At 47.2% G+C, this 21,295-nt stretch overlaps 1 protein-coding gene across 2 annotated transcripts; it reads right to left on the reverse strand.

Annotated features, from left to right (window-relative positions):
• Positions 1-11,873: 11,873 nt before the first annotated feature.
• eef1g (eukaryotic translation elongation factor 1 gamma) lies at positions 11,874-20,553 on the reverse strand. Of its 2 annotated transcripts, none has more exons than XM_066718850.1 (10): positions 20,467-20,553; positions 18,800-18,958; positions 18,431-18,494; positions 18,154-18,296; positions 16,019-16,162; positions 15,590-15,719; positions 13,576-13,789; positions 12,918-13,090; positions 12,636-12,760; positions 11,874-12,412 (listed from the first exon to the last, which is right to left on the reverse strand). In XM_066718850.1, the coding sequence occupies exons 1-10, from the start codon at positions 20,476-20,478 to the stop codon at positions 12,254-12,256; spliced, it is 1,323 nt and encodes a 440-aa protein (XP_066574947.1). In that variant the 5' UTR covers positions 20,479-20,553; the 3' UTR covers positions 11,874-12,253. The 2 variants fall into 2 exon arrangements, with proteins under 2 accessions (XP_066574947.1, XP_066574946.1); XM_066718849.1 differs by having other exon boundaries at positions 20,437-20,493.
• Positions 20,554-21,295: the final 742 nt, after the last annotated feature.

Consider the following 21,295-nt stretch of genomic DNA (forward strand, 5'->3'; position numbering starts at 1 on the left):
AGAGAGAGAGAGAGAGAGAGAGAGAGAGAGAGAAAAGAGCTAGGTGGAGGTGGTGGGGGCAGGATTCTTTGCAGAGACTTTGAATAATAAATAAAATCAGGACTATATGGCTCCTTCCTCCCCCACCTCCTTTCCTTAATATGCAGTTACTCCTGCAAACTGGCACTTAGCACATTTTTCCGAGGCATTCCGATCTGGCCGTCTAGGAAGTTAGGAATCGTAACAGAGGACAGCAAGAGCTGATTCATCCACTGCCCATCCTTCCCCTGCCTCTTCCCTCTCCCCTCCTGCCTTCTCTTTTCATCCTTCCCTCCCTCTCTTTCAAATTCAAATTCAAGAAAGCTTTATTGGCTCCACTCACATCCACAGTGTTGCAAAAGCTGTGGACATGCAGGCGAGCAGCACAGAAATGCACCTATGATGGTATGAAATAATAAGGGAAGGATACATTTTGATAAATTCAGTTTAATTTAATCTGTAATCTCTTTTGACTCTCTTCCTCCCTCCCTCTCCCTCAGTTCCCCCACTCCTCCTGCCAAGCTCAGTCTAGGACACTCTCATTACTGACAAATTCCCAAGATTAAAGGCAGGAATTCTGTGATTCTGGAGACAGCCTGGGGATTCCACTGCGATCCCAGGATCAAGCTGTCAGAGGCAAGAGAGAGGGAGGGAGGGAGGGAGGGAGGGAGGTGTTTGTAGATAATGGTAGAGTCTTTTTCTCTCAGACTCCCCAATTTTAAAACTACACCAGCAGAGTACTGTACACAACTACACTACAGTACAGTACGCTACATTACACTATAATATACTGCAGTAAAGTACAGTACACTATAGTACACTACACTACGCTGCAGTATAGTACTCTATAGTAGACTTTACTACAGTACACAATAGTATAATACACTACAATAAACTGTAGTATACTACACTACAATACAGCAAACTGTCATTTACTACAATGCACTATACTACAGTGTAGCACACTAATAAACTGCACTACCTTACAGTACACTATAGTATACTACACTACAAAACAGTATAGTATACTACATTAAAGTACATTGCACTATAATACACTACCATTCACTATAGTATATTATACTACACTACACTACACTACAGTATAGTATACTACAGTAAAGTATAATACACTATAGTTTACTACAGGACAGTAGACTATAGTATACTACAGTAAAGTACAATACATCATAGTAGACCACTCTACACTATAGTATGGCTCACTATAGTAGGCAATACACACATATGGAACAAACATATTTTTAATATATGGCAGATGTGTGTGATCAGTATAGTTCTCATAAGCCAAAACTGGTGCCTTTTGTTGTAAACTTCAGAGTACTGGGATGCATTTCACATATCTTTCTATCCCGCAATCCATAGATTTTTTTTATAGCTGTATATGTACAACGAGCTTAATTTCTACAGTATATTTTCAACCTATGAAGTAAACACATGGCTCACAGACGCAGATATCATTGCTGCAGTAAGTGTCAGCACGGTGCCGCCCTGACACATCGCAGGACAGACTGACTCCGCCCTGCCCAACCCCCCACATAGTGTGCAGTCACTCCAATCACTGTGCCACCTTCCATTTGCTAAGCCCGGATAATTACTGCAAGAATAAACACAAGTTTGTGCCGCCATTGTGCAGTACACAGTGTGCACGCAGCCCTGTGTGTGTCTGTATACATTCAGACAGTTTCATTATTGCATGCACCTCTCGCTCTCTCTCCCTCTCCCTCTCTCCATATGTCTGTCTGTCTATCCCTCTTTCTCATCCACTCTCTGTTTCTCTGGCACCATTCTTCTCCTCTTCCTCTCCTCCTCCTCCTTCTTCCTCACTCCCTCTCTCCCTCGGCTTGCTGGGGCTTTACTAGGGGCTCGGCTTTACTAGTAGAGGTGATGAGAGATGGAGGCTGTGTTATTATAGGGATCAAGGGGTGTCTGTATGTATCTGTGTGTGTGGGTGTGTTTCTGAGTTTGTCTTTGTGTTTGTGTGTTTCTGAGTGTGTGTGTTGTGTGGGTTTGTGTCTGAGTGTCTGTCTGCATGTGTGTGTATCTGAGTGACTGAATTGTGTGTGTATGTGTGTGTCTATTTTGAAAAGCTACAGATGAGCTAGTTTATATTGTAATGTGTAAAATAAATACAAGACGACAAGTAAATTAAACAATAATGTAACTAAGACACATCTCTTTCTCTGTGTTACTGCAGCACAACCCCCTATTGTAACAGCACTATTCTACTGCACTGTTACTACAGACCCCTATTGTAACAGCACTATTCTACTGCACTGTTACTACAGACCCTATTGTAACAGCACTATTCTACTGCACTGTTACTACAGCCCCCCATTGTAACAGCACTATTCTACTGCACTGTTACTACAGACCCCTATTGTAACAGCACTATTCTACTGTACTGTTACTACAGCCCCCTATTGGAACAGCACTATTCTACTTACAGCCCCCTATTTTAACAGCACTATTCTACTGCACTGTTACTACAGACCCCTATTGTAACAGCACTATTCTACTGCACTGTTACTACAGACCCTATTGTAACAGCACTATTCTACTGCACTGTTACTACAGCCCCCCATTGTAACAGCACTATTCTACTGCACTGTTACTACAGACCCCTATTGTAACAGCACTATTCTACTGCACTGTTACTACAGCCCCCTATTGTAACAGCACTATTCTACTGTACTGTTACTACAGCCCCCTATTGTAACAGCACTATTCTACTGCACCGTTACTACAGCCCCCTATTGGAACAGCACTATTCTACTGTACCGTTACTACAGCCCCCTATTGGAACAGCACTATTCTACTGTACCGTTACTACAGCCCCCCATTGTAACAGCACTATTCTACTGCACTGTTACTACAGCCCCCTATTGTAACAGCACTATTCTACTGCACTGTTACTACAGCCCCCCATTGTAACAGCACTATTCTACTGCACTGTTACTACAGACCCCTATTGTAACAGCACTATTCTACTGCACTGTTACTACAGCCCCCTATTGTAACAGCACTATTCTACTGTACTGTTACTACAGCCCCCTATTGTAACAGCACTACTCTACTGCACTGTTACTACAGACCCCTGTTGGAACAGCACTATTCTACTGCACTGTTACTACAGACCCCTATTGTAACAGCACTATTCTACTGCACTGTTACTACAGACCCTATTGTAACAGCACTATTCTACTGCACTGTTACTACAGCCCCCCATTGTAACAGCACTATTCTACTGTACTGTTACTACAGCCCCCTATTGTAACAGCACTATTCTACTGCACTGTTACTACAGACCCCTATTGTAACAGCACTATTCTACTGCACTGTTACTACAGCCCCCTATTGTAACAGCACTACTCTACTGCACTGTTACTACAGACCCCTATTGTAACAGCACTACTCTACTGCACTGTTACTACAGACCCTATTGTAACAGCACTATTCTACTGCACTGTTACTACAGCCCCCCATTGTAACAGCACTATTCTACTGTACTGTTACTACAGCCCCCTATTGTAACAGCACTATTCTACTGCACTGTTACTACAGCCCCCTATTGTAACAGCACTATTCTACTGTACTGTTACTACAGCCACCTATTGGAAACAAAATTAGAGTTGGACTACATTTAAGCTCTATATCTCTACAAGGGGATGGGTGGGGAGGGGAGGTAAAAGTGATAGAACTCTGCTGGAGCTGTTGTCATGACAACAGGGGTATATTTGGGGTTCCCCGGCATGTGGTGAGTCACAGGCATTCCCTTCCCGTCACAATGGGGGGGGGGGGGGTTAAAAAGTGCAGTTGCCTGTCTTTCAGCTGACTCACACACAGGCTGTATAAGCGAGCCACCGCTTGCTTTTTTTTTCTTGAAAGAAAACACAAAACTATACTGGGAATGGCTGCCATGGCAACATAATACAGCAGTGCGGGGGGGCGTCGCGCGGGTTTTGTAAGTAACGCAGCACCACTTCCTTAGCAACTGCACTGTGTACTAAATACAGCATGCAGCCTCGCGACCTGCACAGCAGAATCTGTATTGTTATTAATACAAATATAATTATTATTATATTTCATTTTTTGTTGGCTGATCAATTGCTCATATATGTGACGTTTATTTGGCTTAGACAAAATACTATTACTGCTGTTATCATTGCTAATAAAAGTTTTTACTTTTCGGGGGAACACGTGGCTTGTGTGGCACTCGTTGCACGGGACCAGCTGTCCCTGTCTCCAGAGGCTGCCCAGTGGTGGCTGCTCGTAGGCCAGGGTGGGTAGACTCGGGAGCTGGGCAGGTAGTTGAGGTGGAAGGTGTTAGCTTGTGGTTCGTAGTTCTAGGCAGGTGAGAGAGTATCTAGGTAGATGGAAGTTCAGCCAGGTAAGTAGTGAATTGCCCCTCCCACACCAACCTCCGCTAACCTGGGGTGGACCCTGTTGCCCAGGTTCTGACATGGGTGTCCAGTTCGGTGTTGGGTCTGCACTCTTGCCCCCCAGCGCCCAGAGAGCGGGTCAGAGCTGCAGTCACTGCAGGAAGCCCACAGTGCGCCGGCGCTTACATCTCTCTCTCTCTCTCTCTAATATAGTCCAGTCCAGCACAGTACCATATAAAATAGTCCAACAATCAGAACCAGGATGTGCTGCAAATGTGGGTCAGAACTCAACTTTTTTTGCTGCAGTGAAAGGGGCTTTGCACTCCTGTGCTGCCTGGAGAGTCTGGGCCAGGCGTGGCCCTGTGCACTGCAGGGGGGGCAGGAATCAGTGAAGCATTGCAACACAAACACAGTCAGCAGGCTGAGAGTCACAGGGCAGCACTGGGCAGAGAGGAGAGGAGGGTCTCCGATTACAGCAGTACTCAATCTCAGCTCCTGCAGACACACACTCACACACACACACTCACACACATTGATACACGCAAAATGCTCTCAAACTCTCAAAACAGCAAATACACGTCACAAATTCAAATCAGTCCATCAAAACCGTATCACTTGTCATCTAATGAGTTATTTCCATTAGTCATTTCACAATGGCACAATAAACACTAACCATGAGAATCAATATGACATGGTCAGCCATGAGTTCATGCGCTCTGTCCATGGTTTGCTTGTTGGTAAAATACAGCATAAATCGTCAGTAGACATTTCACCCCAGCGTGAGCTGGACTCATGTTCTCTGAGTGACTCGTATCAAGAAGACCAAAGCTGAAAGAATCACTTGACAGCAAAAAATACGCTGACAAAAGAGTTTACTATATTCAGTTACAGTAAAGTTCTTGATACATCGAATGAAGCTGGAAATACTTAAATGCGTAAATATAAATCAAGTCCTCTATACTCAGGACGAAACTGGTTACGACAAAAAAGCAAACAAAAAAAAACATAAAAAAAGCAAAACTGTAATTGTTATAAAGTTTGGCCTATCAGGCCTCACCAGCTCTCTGTCTTCAGGGGGTACAATTCTATTGTACAAGAGGTCGGGGAATGCAGTCAGGTGAGCTGTATTGTATGAGTCAACAATACAGTAAACGAAATACTGTAAGGAAATGCATTACTGCGATTAGCCCTGAACCTAATCTCCTTCACTGTCACTGTCCCTGTCAAAGGTACCTGTACAGCTGTCGATTCAAGACCCGGTCAGTAGTCCAGACACTATGTACATTCTGAAATATTTGATGTTCTTGTATATTTGTAGTCTGGATCTCCCTCAAACATACTGAGTTGTTTGAAACCACTGTATCTACAACGGCAGCCTCCTTCTCAGTGTTGAAGAGTCTTTCTTGGCCACCAATTGGGGGTTGTTTTTCAGTTCTATAAATGGATATAATTAAATGGTCAAGGAAGATGACAGAAAAACTCCCTGAGTGTAAATCGTGTAGTTCTGTAATACAGTGAAGTTATCTATGGTCACTTACCTATTCTCATTTCTGAATACTCTAATTATTGATGCCACAGTTGACCTGCTTAGATTTGGCTGCACCCTCTGCCCAGCCCCTCACATTGAAAGGCCATGATTGATCACATGGTCAACCATAGTGGCACAAATGTCAATGGAAGCATGTGTTCTGTGTCTTCCCTTTTGAGCTGCTGTGCCACCGCATAGACGCACCCCTCTTCCTCTATGGGCTCCTGGTTGTGGTCCCCCTCTTTCTCTCTTTTGTCTGTCTTCCGACTCTCTTCATTTCTCCCCAACACCAACTCACTTTTATATGTGATTTACTGATTGAACAATTGGGCAATGAGGATTTGCACATGTGCAGTAGAGATTCACACTTGTGGGAGTAAGTGTTATCTGCTGTGAAGAAATGTTCTAATTTAGTTTGACAAGACTTACCCAACTGATGTTTGTGTTTACTATTGTGCATAAATGTTTTTGGCATTTGCATTTTGTGTGAAAGCAACCAGAAATGACCTGCTGTTTTGCAGATATGTGTCCTGTTCTGCTCATTTTGTTGTTGGCCATGTGGACCACAGTTTCATTCACATTGACTTAGCCACTGGGAAAAATGGTAAACACTTGCGCTGCTGTGGGGTGTCCTGCCCTAACTCACACGGGCTCTGTTGCTTTTCTCTGTTGCTCTCTGTGTCTCTCTCTCTCTCTCTCTCTCTCTCTCTCTCTCTCTCTCTATTCCCACCTCTCCCTCTTTCCCCTGTCTCTCTCTATCTCTTCCTACCCCTGTCTGTCTCTTTCTCTCTGTCTCTCTCTCGCCTTTCTTTTTTCTGTGAGATCAGATTAAATCACTGCTGGTGGATGACAAGGGGGACGCTTCCTCTGCATGCACACACCTCTCCCCCTGCCTTCCTTCCCTGTCTCTCTTCCTCCTTCTCTCTCTCCTCTTTCCCTCCCAAATCAGTAACAACAAGATTTGAAAAACTGCAGACTTGTAATAGAAAGGGAGAGACAGAGAGACAGAGAGAGATGTGTACCCTGCACTGTGAGGACTACAGTTCCCATGTTTCCCTGGGGCTGGCCCCTCCCCCCTGTGTGTATGAGTAACAGACCTCTGGCGTTCCACAGCTGACCCCACCCCCCATTTCAACTTTGACCCCTGCATTCCACAGTTAAATAACCTTACAGCATTCCAGTCACACCTCTAATAGGAGCACGGAGACACACAGACACTGTGTCTCTTATACACGCACACACTCTCACAGAGACAAGGAAGGAATGGAGCAAGAAAGTGAAATGGGGAGGGAGGAAAGAAAAAACAGAACGAGAGAGAGATAAAGGAATCCTGTTTTCTCAGGTACAGGGAGAGTGAATTTGAAGCCTGTGCCCTTGAGTTGTATATATATATATATATATATATATATATATATATAGAGAGAGAGAGAGAGAGAGAGAGAGAGAGAGAGAGAGAGAGAGAGAGACTGACATGGCTGGGAAATTATACACCACTGAGGAATGCGTTCTATCCATTAATAAATGACTGACTGACTGACTGACTGACTGACACACTGACTGATACACTGACTGACTGACACACTGACTGACTGACAGACTGACACACTGACTGACTGACTGACTGACTGACTGACACACTGACTGATACACTGACTGATTGATACACTGACTGACTGACTGACTGATACACTGACTGACTGACTGACTGACACACTGACTGACTGACTGATACACTGACTGACTGACTGACACACTGACTGACTGAGTGACTGACTGACTGACACACTGACTGACTGACTGACTGATACACTGACTGACTGACTGACACACTGACTGACTGATACACTGACTGACTGACTGACTGACTGATACACTGACTGATACACTGACTGACTGACTGATACACTGACTGATACACTGACTGACACACTGATTGACTGACTGACACTGTTTCTCATGCAGGGTGTGAGAGCCCCACCCCAGTGTCTCCCTCCCCCTGCACCTCAGCCGCACAGCCTGGGTGCCGTCTACCCTCTGGCACCCTCTGCTGTTGCCAGGGGGAAAGACAGTCAGTGTGGTGTCTGCCTGTCAGCAGAGGAAAACTCAGCTACTCTGCGCTGCACTGTTTTATATCCTACTGTACTGTACTTTGCTGTATTACTGCTTTACTATGTATGCAATGTCCTCTACAGTAGTGTACTGCACAACATTGTATTGTACTGGGCTCTATAGTAGTGCACTGCACTGTTTTGCTTTACAGCATGCCGATGCTTTGTCTTGCTGTGCTGTACAGTTACTGAATTGTGTAGTAAAGTATTGCTCTGCACTGTGTTATATAATATGGGTTTTCATGTTACATTGTACTGTCCTGTACTCTATACAGAATAATATAGTACAGTATAATATAGTATAGTATAACAGTATAATATAGTGCAGCACAGTATAATACAGTATAATACAGTATAGTATAGTATAACACAGTATAATATAGTGCAGTATAGTATAGTACAGTATAATACAGTATAGTATAGTATAATACAGTATAATATAGTGAAGTAAAGTATAGTACAGTGTGATACAGTATAGTATAGTACTGTATATTACAGTATAATACAGTAGTTTAGTATAATACAGTGTATTATTGTGTAGTTTAGTATATTACAGAACAGTATAGTACAGTGTAGTATAGTACAGGACAGTATTGTAGTATAGTACAGTATAATAGTGTAGTGTAGTACAGAACAGTATAGTACAGTATCATCCAATGTAGTATAGTACAGTTTAATCCACTCTAGTGTAGTACAGTGCTGTATTGCATCCTGTCCACAGCTGTGCTGCATGACTGTGCTGCACACGACAGCTCACTGGAATTTCCTCTGCAGAGAAAGAGGGTTGGGGGGGCCTTATATTGTCTGCATGAAGAGGGAAGGAGGGATTTTCTGAGGTTGTATGTCATTGCACTGATGTTGCCTCTTAATAATATTGTACTGATTGATACTGATACCACTCCTCCACACTGCTGCCCATATAATCTATATAACATCAATGTGGCATCAATGCTTTGGCAATCACTGGATCACTCGCGTCATGCCAGTGAAGCAATTTTTGAATTTGAATTTGAATTTGAGAGGGGGGGGAGAGAGAGATCCAGATGTGAATGAGACGTAAATGTATTAGAAAAGGGGAGGAGAGTTAGAGACAGAGAAAGAGAGAAACAAGGAGAGGGGGGGGGATTGCTGTAGTATTTTGGTAAACAGGGCTTTGAATCTGAAACAAAAGAAAGTATAGAGAAAAGAATGACTGTTCATTCTTTCAGCCTCACTGAATTAATACCAGCTTCCTGTGAGTCAGAGAGAGACAGACAGAGAGAGAGAGCAAAGGGGACAGAGGGAGGGACACGACTTTAGCAGAAATTAAGTCAGCTGGTGGAAGATGAGACAGAATGAGAGATGATGGAGAAAGAGGGAGAAAGACAGAGTGAGAGAGAAACTACTCCAGATGTGAATGACAGAGAGAAAGACAGCACCCACTCACTCCCCTGGCTCCCCCTTCCCCTCCCCCTCCCCCCCCCCGCGTCTGTCTCTCTCCTCCTCTCTTTCTATCGCTCTCTCCCCAGATGTGCAAGTTAGCATCCAAGCAGCATCTGGCTGCCACGCTCGTGTGGCGCTCACGACAAAACAGGACGTGACACAGGAGGTGGAGGCAGAGGAGGCGGTGGTGGGGGGGACTGCGGGGGTGTGTGTCCGCTGGCACTGACACTGCCATTGTTTGCACAGCCGAGGGCGGGGTGTGTGTGTTTGGGGGTTGTTATTGTTAACACACTGTCACACACAGGTACACCTGTACACACACACACACACACACACACTGAGACACTCAAATGCACACCCTGCATTCTGGCAACAGTGACACACTCTCACACCCAGTAACACTAGCTCGCCCAGGGGTGCTGGGACTCCAGCCAGGTCAGGGGACGCCAGGCTGTTTTTTCACTGAGGGGGATGAGGCAATTAGGTCCATCAACATGGCAACCACACCAAAGTTAATGCATCTAATACCACAGGACACACTCACTGTCTACCATAAACCTCCCACCAGACTCTCTCTCTCCTATCTGTCCTGATCTTCTACTTCTGCTGATCACTCCTCACGGTTTCATGTGTGTGTGCTGACTTAAGCAGTTTACTTCCTTTTGGTGGTTTCATTCGGAGTTCCTTGTTTGGACTTTCTAAACCAAATGCTTACAGAGAAACACGCGTGTGTAACGAGACCAGTGTTTACGGCTGTGACTACGGGTGTATCGGAGATGGAGGGAGAGAGAGGGGCGGTGGCGCTGCAGCCATTTTAAAGGTGTGCAGCGCTGCCTTGGGTCTCACAGCGCCGGAGCGCCCTCTGCCGGCCCTGCGGCGCACAGCCAGCACAGACGCGGAGCTGGGACTGGAGATCAACAGATGTTCGTTAAATTGAAAATCAAAGAAAGTAACTACAATTAGAGTCCAATAGTCCGACCGACACGTGGCAGTGTTTTAAATCACTTTGACATGTAAACCCGCCACATAGACAATACAATCATTGCGATGCCGTGTTTGAATATTGTTCTGGCCGCCGTGCTCTGCGGAGAAGTGATGAAAACCGACAAGGGTTTCAAGTTACGATTATTTCTACCAGCGTTGCCCGATTGAGGGGAATCCCCCCCCCCCAACACACATTTATGACAGGGAAGTTAAAGCCATGGAGGCGGGGGAGACAAGACAGAATGGGCAAGTAGTGCTAAAAGTGGAGGATTAGTTGACTCTCATCTTTGAATTATCTGGTGTGTCATCATTCCCATTTAAGATGGCCTTCCTATAAGCCAGTGGTTGGCTCAAGAACGCTGCAGAAATGCACAAGTCACTACAGTACAGTGCAATTCTCAAGGGTGAGAATGGCGGTTTGAGCAAAAACTCGGAAAAGAAGTTGGTGCTGATTTGCATAGTGTCTATGACGTCATATTAGGTGTATAGATTTGAATGAAAATCCTACATTCCACCCCTCGTGTTTTAATTTAGACAGGCTGTAAGGGACATCTGAAGTGTGGTTTAGTATTGCAACACTTGCAGGGTTTCCAAGGGGTAGACCCAACTCATCATTGCGGGTGCAACAAATTGTTTTATTACTGCACAGTAGACGCAGGTCTCGGGCTGAACAAACACACCGACTCATTCTTCCACTCATTCACCTATCCCCTCTCCCTACACTCCTTCCCACCGCACTGCCTTTCTTTACCACATTAACCCTTTATTGGGTGCAGTGGTACACTACAGTATTCAATTTCTATTAACGATGCGAGTGTCACAAACAAAACTCAAATCCGTGGAAAACTCTCATCCCCAAATTCTCTACCGGTCACTAAATGTTATTCTATAGTGGGGGGGCAGGAGAGACTTTAAACACTCAAACCAATAAGAGACTACAACAATTTACTCTTCCAGGCAATACTTTTTTTTTTATTATTTGAATTAAATTTGAAAGTTGTTTGGTTTAGTCTTTGCGGTCGCAGGCAAGCGGCAGGGGGGCAGCGTCCGCACCGTGGCGGCCCATCCTCCGTGTGGGAGAGGGGCGGCAACCGCATCTCGCCGCCAGGGAGGAGAGGGCTGTGAGGACGGCCTGTGAGATGGCAGCTGGCTCACCCACCCCAGCCTGCCTGGCACAGTGACAGGGACACAGACACTGCGGTGCTCCGGTGAGGGTGTGAGTTGGGGGGAGGGGGAGCACCCTGACCTCGAGAACAAAGACAACATAAAAAAATCCCACCCCCAATAATGCCTGGCTATACAGTCTGCTTTCCATGCGTTTCAATCTGGAGTCACCCCCTGCAGGAGGTATCTGACACACGCTGGGACAGCAAGGAAAAAAAACAAAAACTGGAAAAAATGAAAATTGGGGGATTGTTGGAAAACACTGGGATCTTTATTGATTTTCCTCATTTTGTTTTAGTCAGTTCCCCTGGAAGCCCCTCCCTCCTCCTTGGGGCAGATCCTCCTGGCTTTGCGATTGGACGATTCTCTTCTGCTACTCCACCACTTCCTACTCCCTCTGGGTTGACTGATTGGCTGAGCAGAGCCCCTCCCTCTGGGCTATGATTGGTGCAAGCTGTCAGCAAGGGTGTAGCAATACTGGGAGAGGAAGAGGTGGAGGGGAGAGGAAGAGGAGGAGGGGTAAAGTGTCCATGCCTTTTGCTGCTGCTGCTGTTGTAGTTTCAGGGATGAAGAGATGGAAGAGGAGAGAGCGGGAGGGAGGGAGAGAGGGGGCGGGGAGAGGAGGGCACTCATTTGAAGATCTTGCCCTGGTTGAAGGGCTTGCCCACGTGCTTGAACTCCCCCTCCCAGGCAAAGTACTCCTTCACCATGGTGCAGCACTCCTCACTCTCCACATCCAGCTTGCGCCATGAGTACGACTCGTAGTCCACCTGCCAGTCATCCGATAGCTGAGAGAGAGAGAGCAATACATCACACACAGACACAGCACCGTGACAGTCTCCACAACCATTCTATACAAACGCTCTGGAAATATCAGATGCATCATTCCTGTATTGATCGTTTCCTGAGCCCTGGCCTGTTGATCATGTCAAAACCGATGGCAAATGGGCTGCAATACAGAGAGACACCACAGTGAGACAGAGGGATGGGGGGACAATCTGCTGCACTCACAGTAAAGGCCAGGTCCTGCCCTCTGAACACCCAGATGCCAGAGATGCTGCTGTCATTGTTGGAGCCGAACAGGATGACGCTGGCGAAGGCGTTCTTGCGCAGCTTCTCCAGCCGCTGGAACATCCCTGAGAGAGAGAGAGAGAGAAGGAGGGATGAGGTGAGATACCCTGCAGTCAGCAGCACCCAAGACAGAGCACCCATCTATTACTGTGAAGGAAGACAAGATTCATGTGTGCGCGCTCATGTGTCAATCCTGTGCCGAGGTTGGTGTGTGAGAGTTACCTGTGATGAGGTTGCAGCTCATGAAGGTCATGGCCAGCTCCTCTGGGAAGCGGTACTCCCCGTACCAGATGGAGTAGCCCTCACGGTCCAGGTGCTCCCAGAAGTATGGCAGCGCCACGCTCAGGGTGTCCTCGTTAGAGTACTTCCTCTTAAACTCATCCATCACAAACGAGCTGAGAGAGAGAGGGGAAGAAGTGAGTGAAAGTGAGAATATTGGGGACGGGCGGTGTTTGATAAACTATTGAACACAATGTTGCTTTAGAAACTGCCATCAGAATTTATTTGTACGTTTTTTTTTTCTGGGCCTTTGAATCCCAGTAGATCAAACACTGAAGTTACCGTTTACAACTTGGCCCCACAGTTCAACATGATTGCCCCGCTGCCCCCGCCTCGGACAGCTATCTGGAGGGACGAAGGACCCTGGCTGCTCCGAGCTGGGTGGGGGTGGGGCAGGCAGCCTCGGGGCAGCTATGCCAGGCATGCAGAGTGTGAGGGCCCACTGTACGTCTGGCTCCTGTCATCTGTCAGTGCCTCCCTCCCTCTCCCTCTCTCTATCCCCCTTTTGTCTTCCTCTCTCTCTCAAGCCGTCTCCCCCTCTGGAGGTCACATGGAAAACTGCTCTTATTCCCAGCTGCAGTGTCACTGGGCAACTGTGTACCTCTTGGGCAGGTGAGCGAAGGGGTCCTTGGTTTTGGGCTCAGAAGCCAGTGCTGCATCACACTCGTCCAATTCCTCCTCGGGGGCGGGGGCAGCCTTCTTCTCCTCCTTCTTCTCCTTCTTTTCCTTCTTCTCTGGCTTGCCTCCCTCCTTCCCTCCCTTCTCCTTCTTGGGGGCTGCCTCCTTTTTCGGCTGCATCTCCGCAAACTTCTTAGCTGCAGAGAGAGGGAGACATCGAGGATGATAGGAAAATAGTTTCACTGGTTTTACATGGCAGCACTGAGTAGACAAGTGTGTTCCTGGTGTGTGCGTCACTCTAAACCAGGGGTCTGCAACAGGTACACCTATGAGTGGCTCGCCAAACAATTTTGGAAATACATGCATGCATTTAGCCAGGGATGGCTCACGCAATGGCTGTACTGCCATGTTTCTGGAACGGTGTGTCACAGTTCCTGAGGAAATGCCGGGAGGGGGCGGCGAATAGTGCTGTCTGTGCGGGTGCATTTGGCCATTGGACACTGGATCCGAAGATGCGTCCGATTTTTGTGTGTGAAAAGAGACAGAACGGTGTGCATCCCGTATCCCACCTTGGACATTGAGGCTGTCACTGTCGCTGGAAAGAAAAGCGTCAATTTTGGAATCAAAACTAGTTCTATTCGATCCAATTTCACATGCGTTAAAAATGACTGACCGTTGTGGTCTGCATAGTTGCTGTATTGACTTTTATCTTTATGCTGTATCTGTTTTGACTCTTGCTTGACCTGCAGCGCTCTGGGTAAAGAGCGCATTATACATTAAATTGATTATTACTGTAGTTGAGTAGTTAAACAGTGGCATAGTTTGCGAAACACAGTGTAAGAAACGGGAAAGGTTGTGTACTTGTTGTGGTTTAAACACATCTAATGTGCAATATTCTTGATGGAAAACTTTTCGAATGACAGATTATACACGATGTGTCGGATGCAATGAGCAATGACCTTCAGATAAGGCTAATCAGATTTTGTTCATTCAAAAATCTCACAAATCAGACACAAAACTCCCAGTTACTATCCAATCAAACCTACATTGCCATTATCACACCAATGAAAATAAAAATACCCAACATAACACAATATCTGCCAATTAATGTCCAGCAATATTGCAAACCTGAATCTCAAAGTATCTTTCATTAAAAATACTGTTTTATTGTTTAAAGTATTTTACATTTTACAAATAAAACAATTCAAATTTTTAATACTTGTGATTAAAAACTTTTTTTTTAAATCAATTCTTAAAATCACTTAATTTTTAAAATCTTTGTGATTTAACAAAAACAAAAACTAAACTTCAAATAAACAAGTGCAAAAAACAACAAAACAAACCTGAGTAAAGCAAAACTGCTAACCAACATAAAAGTCAAATACATTGAAAATAACTGAAAATGCACTGGACAAAATAAAAAAACTATTAAAAAGGTAAAAATAAAAAAAACAAAAAAGGTCCAATGCATTTAAAATTAAATCCAAAACGGACAATGTATTTGACAAAAAAATAGAACAAAACTAAACCAAAAAAAACCCTAAACAATTAGTGTTTTCAAAACAACTAAATCTTTAAAAACAGTTAAAATTCATTTTTAAAAGTCATTTTAAAATCAATCATTCATAAAACAGTTAAAAGATCTTGGACTCGGGCTCCAGCAGGGGGAACTGACCGTCCCCAGAGGTGGGTCCTTCGTTAAAAAGGTTGGAGACCCCTGCTCTAATCCTTGTGCGTCAGGGAGTGTGTAGACACACTCACACGACACCCTCTAATCTTGTGTTGAGTGGCCCCAGTGTGCTGACGCATTGTCAACCTGGGGGGTGACATGGAAACTTGCCGTAGACCACAGACTGCCAAATTTGGTCATCGAAAATTAACACTTTTCAGTCTTAACTCTCCCGTCCCATCGGGTGAAGAAACCGGCCTTATAGAACCTGGCCCCAAGGTCCCTTGTCGGACCCTGGTGTGTGTGTACACACTCTGAAGTGACTCACCATCGAATTGAGCCATCTTCTCGCACAGCCGCACCTCTCCGAGCACGGCGCGGAACTGCGGCTGATTCACACAGGTCAGGAACCAGCGTGTGGTGTTGGGGAAGGCCTGTCTGAATGAGGGCTCCAGCACCTGGGAACACACAGACACACAGTGAGCCAATCATAAGCACACAGGTCAGCCAGTCAGTCCAGTCGGCTAGTCACATGCAGATGCAAATCACATACAGGCAGACAGACAGAGAGATGGTCAGTAACACACACAGTCAGGGAGACACACACCGTGAGACAGTCACATACACTCACACTCCCCCTTGACACACACTTCTGTAATACACAACACACTGCCCTAAGCCACAGACACACAAACACAGTCTTTCTTAACAAACCTACACACACACACACACCCATGTTCCCTCCCAGGCGAGGTACCTGTTTGTAGAGCCACAGCAGGGAGCAGGTGACAGTGATGTCAGCCAGGCTGACTCTCTCCCCCACCAGGAAGGTGCGCGTCTTCAGGTGCTCGTTCAGCACACCCAGCACCCGCTTCACCTCTTCCTTCGCCTGCTCCGTGGCCTGTGGGCAGTGGGGGTAGGTCCATTAGATAGGGGGCAGAGACGCACAGAGAGAGAGAGAGAGAGGACAGCGAGTGGCAGAGAGACACCAGACAGAGGAAAGTGAGAAACCCGTGTAATCATGATTATAGAACCAGACAGCGAGCAATTCATATAATTATTTGAATCTACAATCATGGATGTTTTGAAAAAAAGCAAGAGTTTATACACTGATTGTGTCATCCACAGTTTCGCCACTGTAGGAGTACAACAGTTCCAAACCAAACAGGAATTAGCTCCGTCATTGCTACTCGATTCCAAAACCAGAAGTTCAAGAAACAGGGTATCAATACTTTTGCTGTCTGTTTACTAGGATCCATCATGGCACTGACTAACAGTAAGAGCTGCTGTAGCAAACTGCAGTGTACAGACCCTAACAAAACCAACCATATTTGGGATTTCAGGATTTTCCAAGCAACATAGAGCTTTGAAACAGGTGGGTGCAGCAATTCAAATAGACAAGGGTGTAGATTTTCGGATAAGATAGGAAGCACATTCATGTTCTCAGCACTTGGATGAGCGAGAGCTTTTCTGCTTTTCTGTGTAAAAGTGCTTGTACATTTTATTCTCTATATATATACTATTATACTAGTATACTAATATACTGTTCAAAGACAACATTGCATCTTTTGTCCAACTGAGAATTTCGTCTTAGAATGTTTTCTTACAAGCTGGACACCATCAGAAGTATCACAAAAAACTATGATCTGTAGGCTAATGAGTGAAATGGTTGTGAGACAATTTACGCTGTATGTGTGTACTGTATCTAATTGATAAGTTGTAGGCATATACATATACAGCGATCAGCCATAACATTATGACCACCTGTCTAATTTTGTGTAGGTCCCCCTTTTGCCGCCAAAACAGCCCTGACACGTCGAGGCATGGACTCCACTAGACCTCTGAAGCTGTGCTGTGGTATCTGGCACCAAGACGTTAGCAGCAGATCCTTTAAGTCCTGTAAGTTGCGAGGTGGGGCCTCCATGGATCAGACTTGTTTGTCCAGCACATCCCACAGATGCTCGATTGGATTGAGATCTGGGGAATCTGGAGGCCAAGTCAACACCTTGAACTCGTGATTCATCAGACCAGGCCACCTTCTTCCATTGCTCCGTGGACCAGTTCTGATGCTCACGTGCCCATTGTAGGCGCTTTTGGCAGTGGACAGGGGTCAGCATGGGCACCCTGACTGGTCTGCGGCTACGCAGCCCCATACGCAACAATCTGCGATGCACTGTGTGCCCCGACACCTTTCTATCAGAACCAGCATTAACGTTTTCAGCAATCTGAGCTACAGTAGCTCGTCTGTTGGATCGGACCACACGGGCCAGCCTTCACTCCCCACGTGCATCAATGAGCCTTGGCCGCCGATTCACCGCTTTTCCTTCCTTGGACCACTTTTGATAGGTTCTGACCACTGCAGACTGGGAACAGCCCACAAGAGCTGCAGTTTTGGAGATGCTCTGACCCAGTTGTCTAGCCATCACAATTTGGCCCGTGTCAGAGCCGCTCAGATCCTTACGCTTGCCCATTTTTCCTGCTTCTAACACATCAACTTTGAGGACAAAATGTTCACTTGCTGCCTAATATATCCCATCACTGACAGGTGCCATGATAACGAGACTATCAGTGTTATTCACTTCACCTGTCAGTGCTCATAATGTTATGGCTGATCGGTGTATATACATGTCAGCTAAAGGAATGCATTAATTAGAACAGCGAAAATTCTCTTCAGCTATACGTCATGTGTATGTCCATCTATGGGTAGTGTGTAAATATCAGCTACATTTTTGTATTATTGTTAATAATGATAACTGGCAACAGTGAAAGAATACTGACACTGACAGCTACTCCTGACAAGCTGCAAAACCTCAGCGGATCTGCTGGAGTGCTGGCATGAGATAGAGAGATGCACACACACACCCTGGGACAGTGACACGCAGCGAGACACACCTGCTTGTTGTACTGCATGATGCCCAGAGTGGGGAAGACCCAGGTGCTGGCAGGGGGGATGATCTCGGAGTCGGCGAAGCTCATCCACTGCAGGACCTGGGCTGAGGCCTGCTTGCTGCTGCCCCTCAGAGCATCAGAGCCCACTGAGAGAGGGGTCAGAGAGATAGAAGTATACAGTCAGCACAGAGGGAAAAGGTGACAGAGCAAGGGGGGGTTCACAGTACAGAGGGAGCTACAGTCAGTGCAGAGAAGGCAAGAGAAAGATGGAAGGACTCACGGTAGTGGGCGATGGCGTTGCTCTCAAACAGACAGAAGCCATCATCTCCCTGGAAGGCGGGGACCTGTGTGTGTGTAAGGGGGACACACAGACACAAATAAATGCAATTTACTTAACGATTGATTCCACCCCACCCATCTTCTCCGTCTCCGTTTCCTCTCCTCTACCCTTCCCACATTCCCCTTCACCTCATCACCTCTGTTCTAGCCCATCTCTCATTTCCTCCCTCATTCAGTCTCTCTTTTACCTGGTCTACAACTCTACAAATTCTATATATTTTAGTTGCAAGGGTCTCCCCCTCCTCCCCCTCTCCTTCACTCTCCCCTTCTCCCACTCCATCCATCTATCCCATCCCCATCCCTTGCTCACCTTGCCCAGGGGGAAGTTGCTGAGGAAGGCGGGGGAGTGGTTGGTCTGTCCGAAGATGAAGTCCGGCGGGGAGGAGGCCACGCGCAGCTTGGCGCCGCTGTACTGGGCTGCAATCTGAGCCTTGAAGGCCCTCCAGTTCTCAGGGTAGGTGTACAGAGTCTGGGGAATGGAGGGAGAGAAGACAAAAACGTCAGCATAAAGTCCCGACCGATCAGAACAGCACAGCAGAGACTGCAGTGGGGGCTCAGACTGCTCCCCGTGTCAGCAGCAGCAGCACCACGGCCCGTATCACATCACCTGGACCGGCCGTGGCATTAACAGCGTCTCACATGACAGAGCACATGCGCCCCAGCTGTCCTCTGCACTGGCAATGTAGCACATGACGTTTTTTGTTTTGTGCCTACAGGGGAGAGAGGCTGTATTTTGAAGGTGGCCAAGGCGGCTCACATTCCTCCATCTGCTGAGCGTAACTATTTTGGGGATGCTATTGGGGGGGGGGAGTACTCAATTAAACAGCATCAGGCTTTTAAACCCTGCCGTGACACAGCACTCATTACTAGACTGAAACCCAAAATATACAATATAAATGTGAGAGCAGGGTGTCCAGCCCTGGTGATGTATTCCAGCTCTCCAGGTGCTAATTGCAACCAAATACATATGAATATAAAAGTAAAAAGCATGTGCCACGATTTAATAAAGAATTAGACGGGGATGAGGTTTATACAAAATAAAACCTAGTGAGAATACCTTGCACACAGCTCTTCAACTCAAGGATTTGGGATTCAAATTCAAACACCGCCGGGACCCTTGGGCTCCCCAGGATCAGCGGTGCGGCCTGTCTCTCTGCACTGCAGACACAATGCAGCGCGACACACACACACACACAGACACACACACACACACACACACACACACACACGCAGACACACGCAGACACACACGCACACAGACGCAGACACACACGCACACAGACGCAGACACACACACACACTACGCTGCGTGGCGTACGTGTGCTGTTGTGTAGTCTAGCAGCGGAGTGGTTTATTACGGGCACCGACACAAAGCAGGGGCAGGAGAGGGGGGTCGCGGCGCGTCTGGCCCCCAGCTGTCAGCCGCTGCGCCGCCGCTCGGACCCGCTCTTTGTTACACAGCGGGCGCGGCGTGGAAACGACACGTCAGTCAGTCCGGCCGACCGACAGACAGACAGACAGGAGCCCCAGTGCGACCTAAGCGCCACACGCCGGCTGAACAAACCAGCACCCGCACTCGGACAGGCCGCTGCGGGCAGCAGCCCCCTCACCCAGCGGCACGCCGACACATACACCCGTTCACAACCCCCTGCCCCGCTAGCGATGACACATACAGCAGGTCTGCCATTTCGGGTCCGTTTCCGAATAAGAGCCGCGTAACAGCCGCCTCTCCCCTGCATTTAAACAGAGTCGCGACATTTTGATTTTCTACACTGAAACACCTGACTGGACGTTTAAGGACAATATTACTACAGTAGGACCCAAAATACGGCTCTCTCCTGATCCGTCACCGAGTCTACGCCGAGCCCCAGCTTGGTGCCCGGCTGTCCGGTGACGGATGGCGGAGATGGGAGCCGGATTTTGGGCGTACAGCCCCACGGCACCCACATTAGCTTGGCGATTCACCGGCTCACTCACCCCGGCCGCCATCTTCAACAGCAGAGAAAGAAGGAGGGGCGGCGCGCGGCTGTGACGTATAGGGAGGCCGGCGGCGCGTGGCCGGGCGGGGCGGGGCTACGTGGTCTGGGGGCGGGGCCGGTGGGGCGTGGTCTATGCTGCCGGCAGGATGAGTTGATCTTTATGGCGATTCGCCTTCAGCACAGACGTTATACAGAGCAAAAAACTACATGATGTACAAAGAAATCGAAAATACAGAATTTATACTACATATATATTTGTGTGTGTGTGTATATAAAACAGCTGGAGAAGGGATCCCAGAGAGGGGAAAAAGGAGAACTGAAAAGGCATGCATCCAACAGTGCTAGTGATACATCTATACACACCAGTGTCCCCCTCCAAACAGAAAGGCAGATACACTTCAGACGTGCCACACCCGACACGTCCAGAGACTGGGTGCTGCCGTCGCAGTTTCCCATCGTCTGTATCGCGAGGATCCCATTGTCTGATCGCTGGGCCTTAGCTGGTTCACACGAGACTTGGTCAGCATGTATAGTCTGTGGAGCCTCAGAGAGACACAGTTCACAGAAAAGTGGAGCCAGGAGAGGAGAGGACAACAGGGACGTTCCAGGCTCGGTCCCCGTGGATATGGGGAGGCCGCCGCAATGCTGAGTCATGCATGACAATGGAGTTTAGAGCTAAGGTTCAGGAGGACGACAACTCCCCAGTCAAGCATTGTTCTGCTCCCAGCACTGAGACGCTCCCTCACACAGTCTCATGAAACACCACCTCTCCTCTCCCATCTCCCCACCCCCCCATCCTCTCCCTCTCCCCTCAGTGCTGGAGTGAC

Source organism: Amia ocellicauda, chromosome 12 (assembly GCF_036373705.1).
Source record: "Amia ocellicauda isolate fAmiCal2 chromosome 12, fAmiCal2.hap1, whole genome shotgun sequence".
NCBI classification, from domain to species: Eukaryota; Metazoa; Chordata; class Actinopteri; order Amiiformes; family Amiidae; genus Amia; species Amia ocellicauda.

What these genes read in the sequence shown, in the direction of transcription:
- eef1g (XM_066718849.1), bottom strand. Translation starts at nt 20,478, where the DNA reads ATGGCGGCCGGGGTGAGTGAGCCGGTGAATCGCCAAGCTAAT. An exon ending in TGCTGTGGCTCTACAAACAG is followed by an intron (nt 15,720 to 16,018) that starts GTACCTCGCCTG and finishes GTGTGTTCCCAG; the next exon opens with GTGCTGGAGCCCTCATTCAG. An exon ending in GAGCTGCAACCTCATCACAG is followed by an intron (nt 12,761 to 12,917) that starts GTAACTCTCACA and finishes TCTCTCTCTCAG; the next exon opens with GGATGTTCCAGCGGCTGGAG.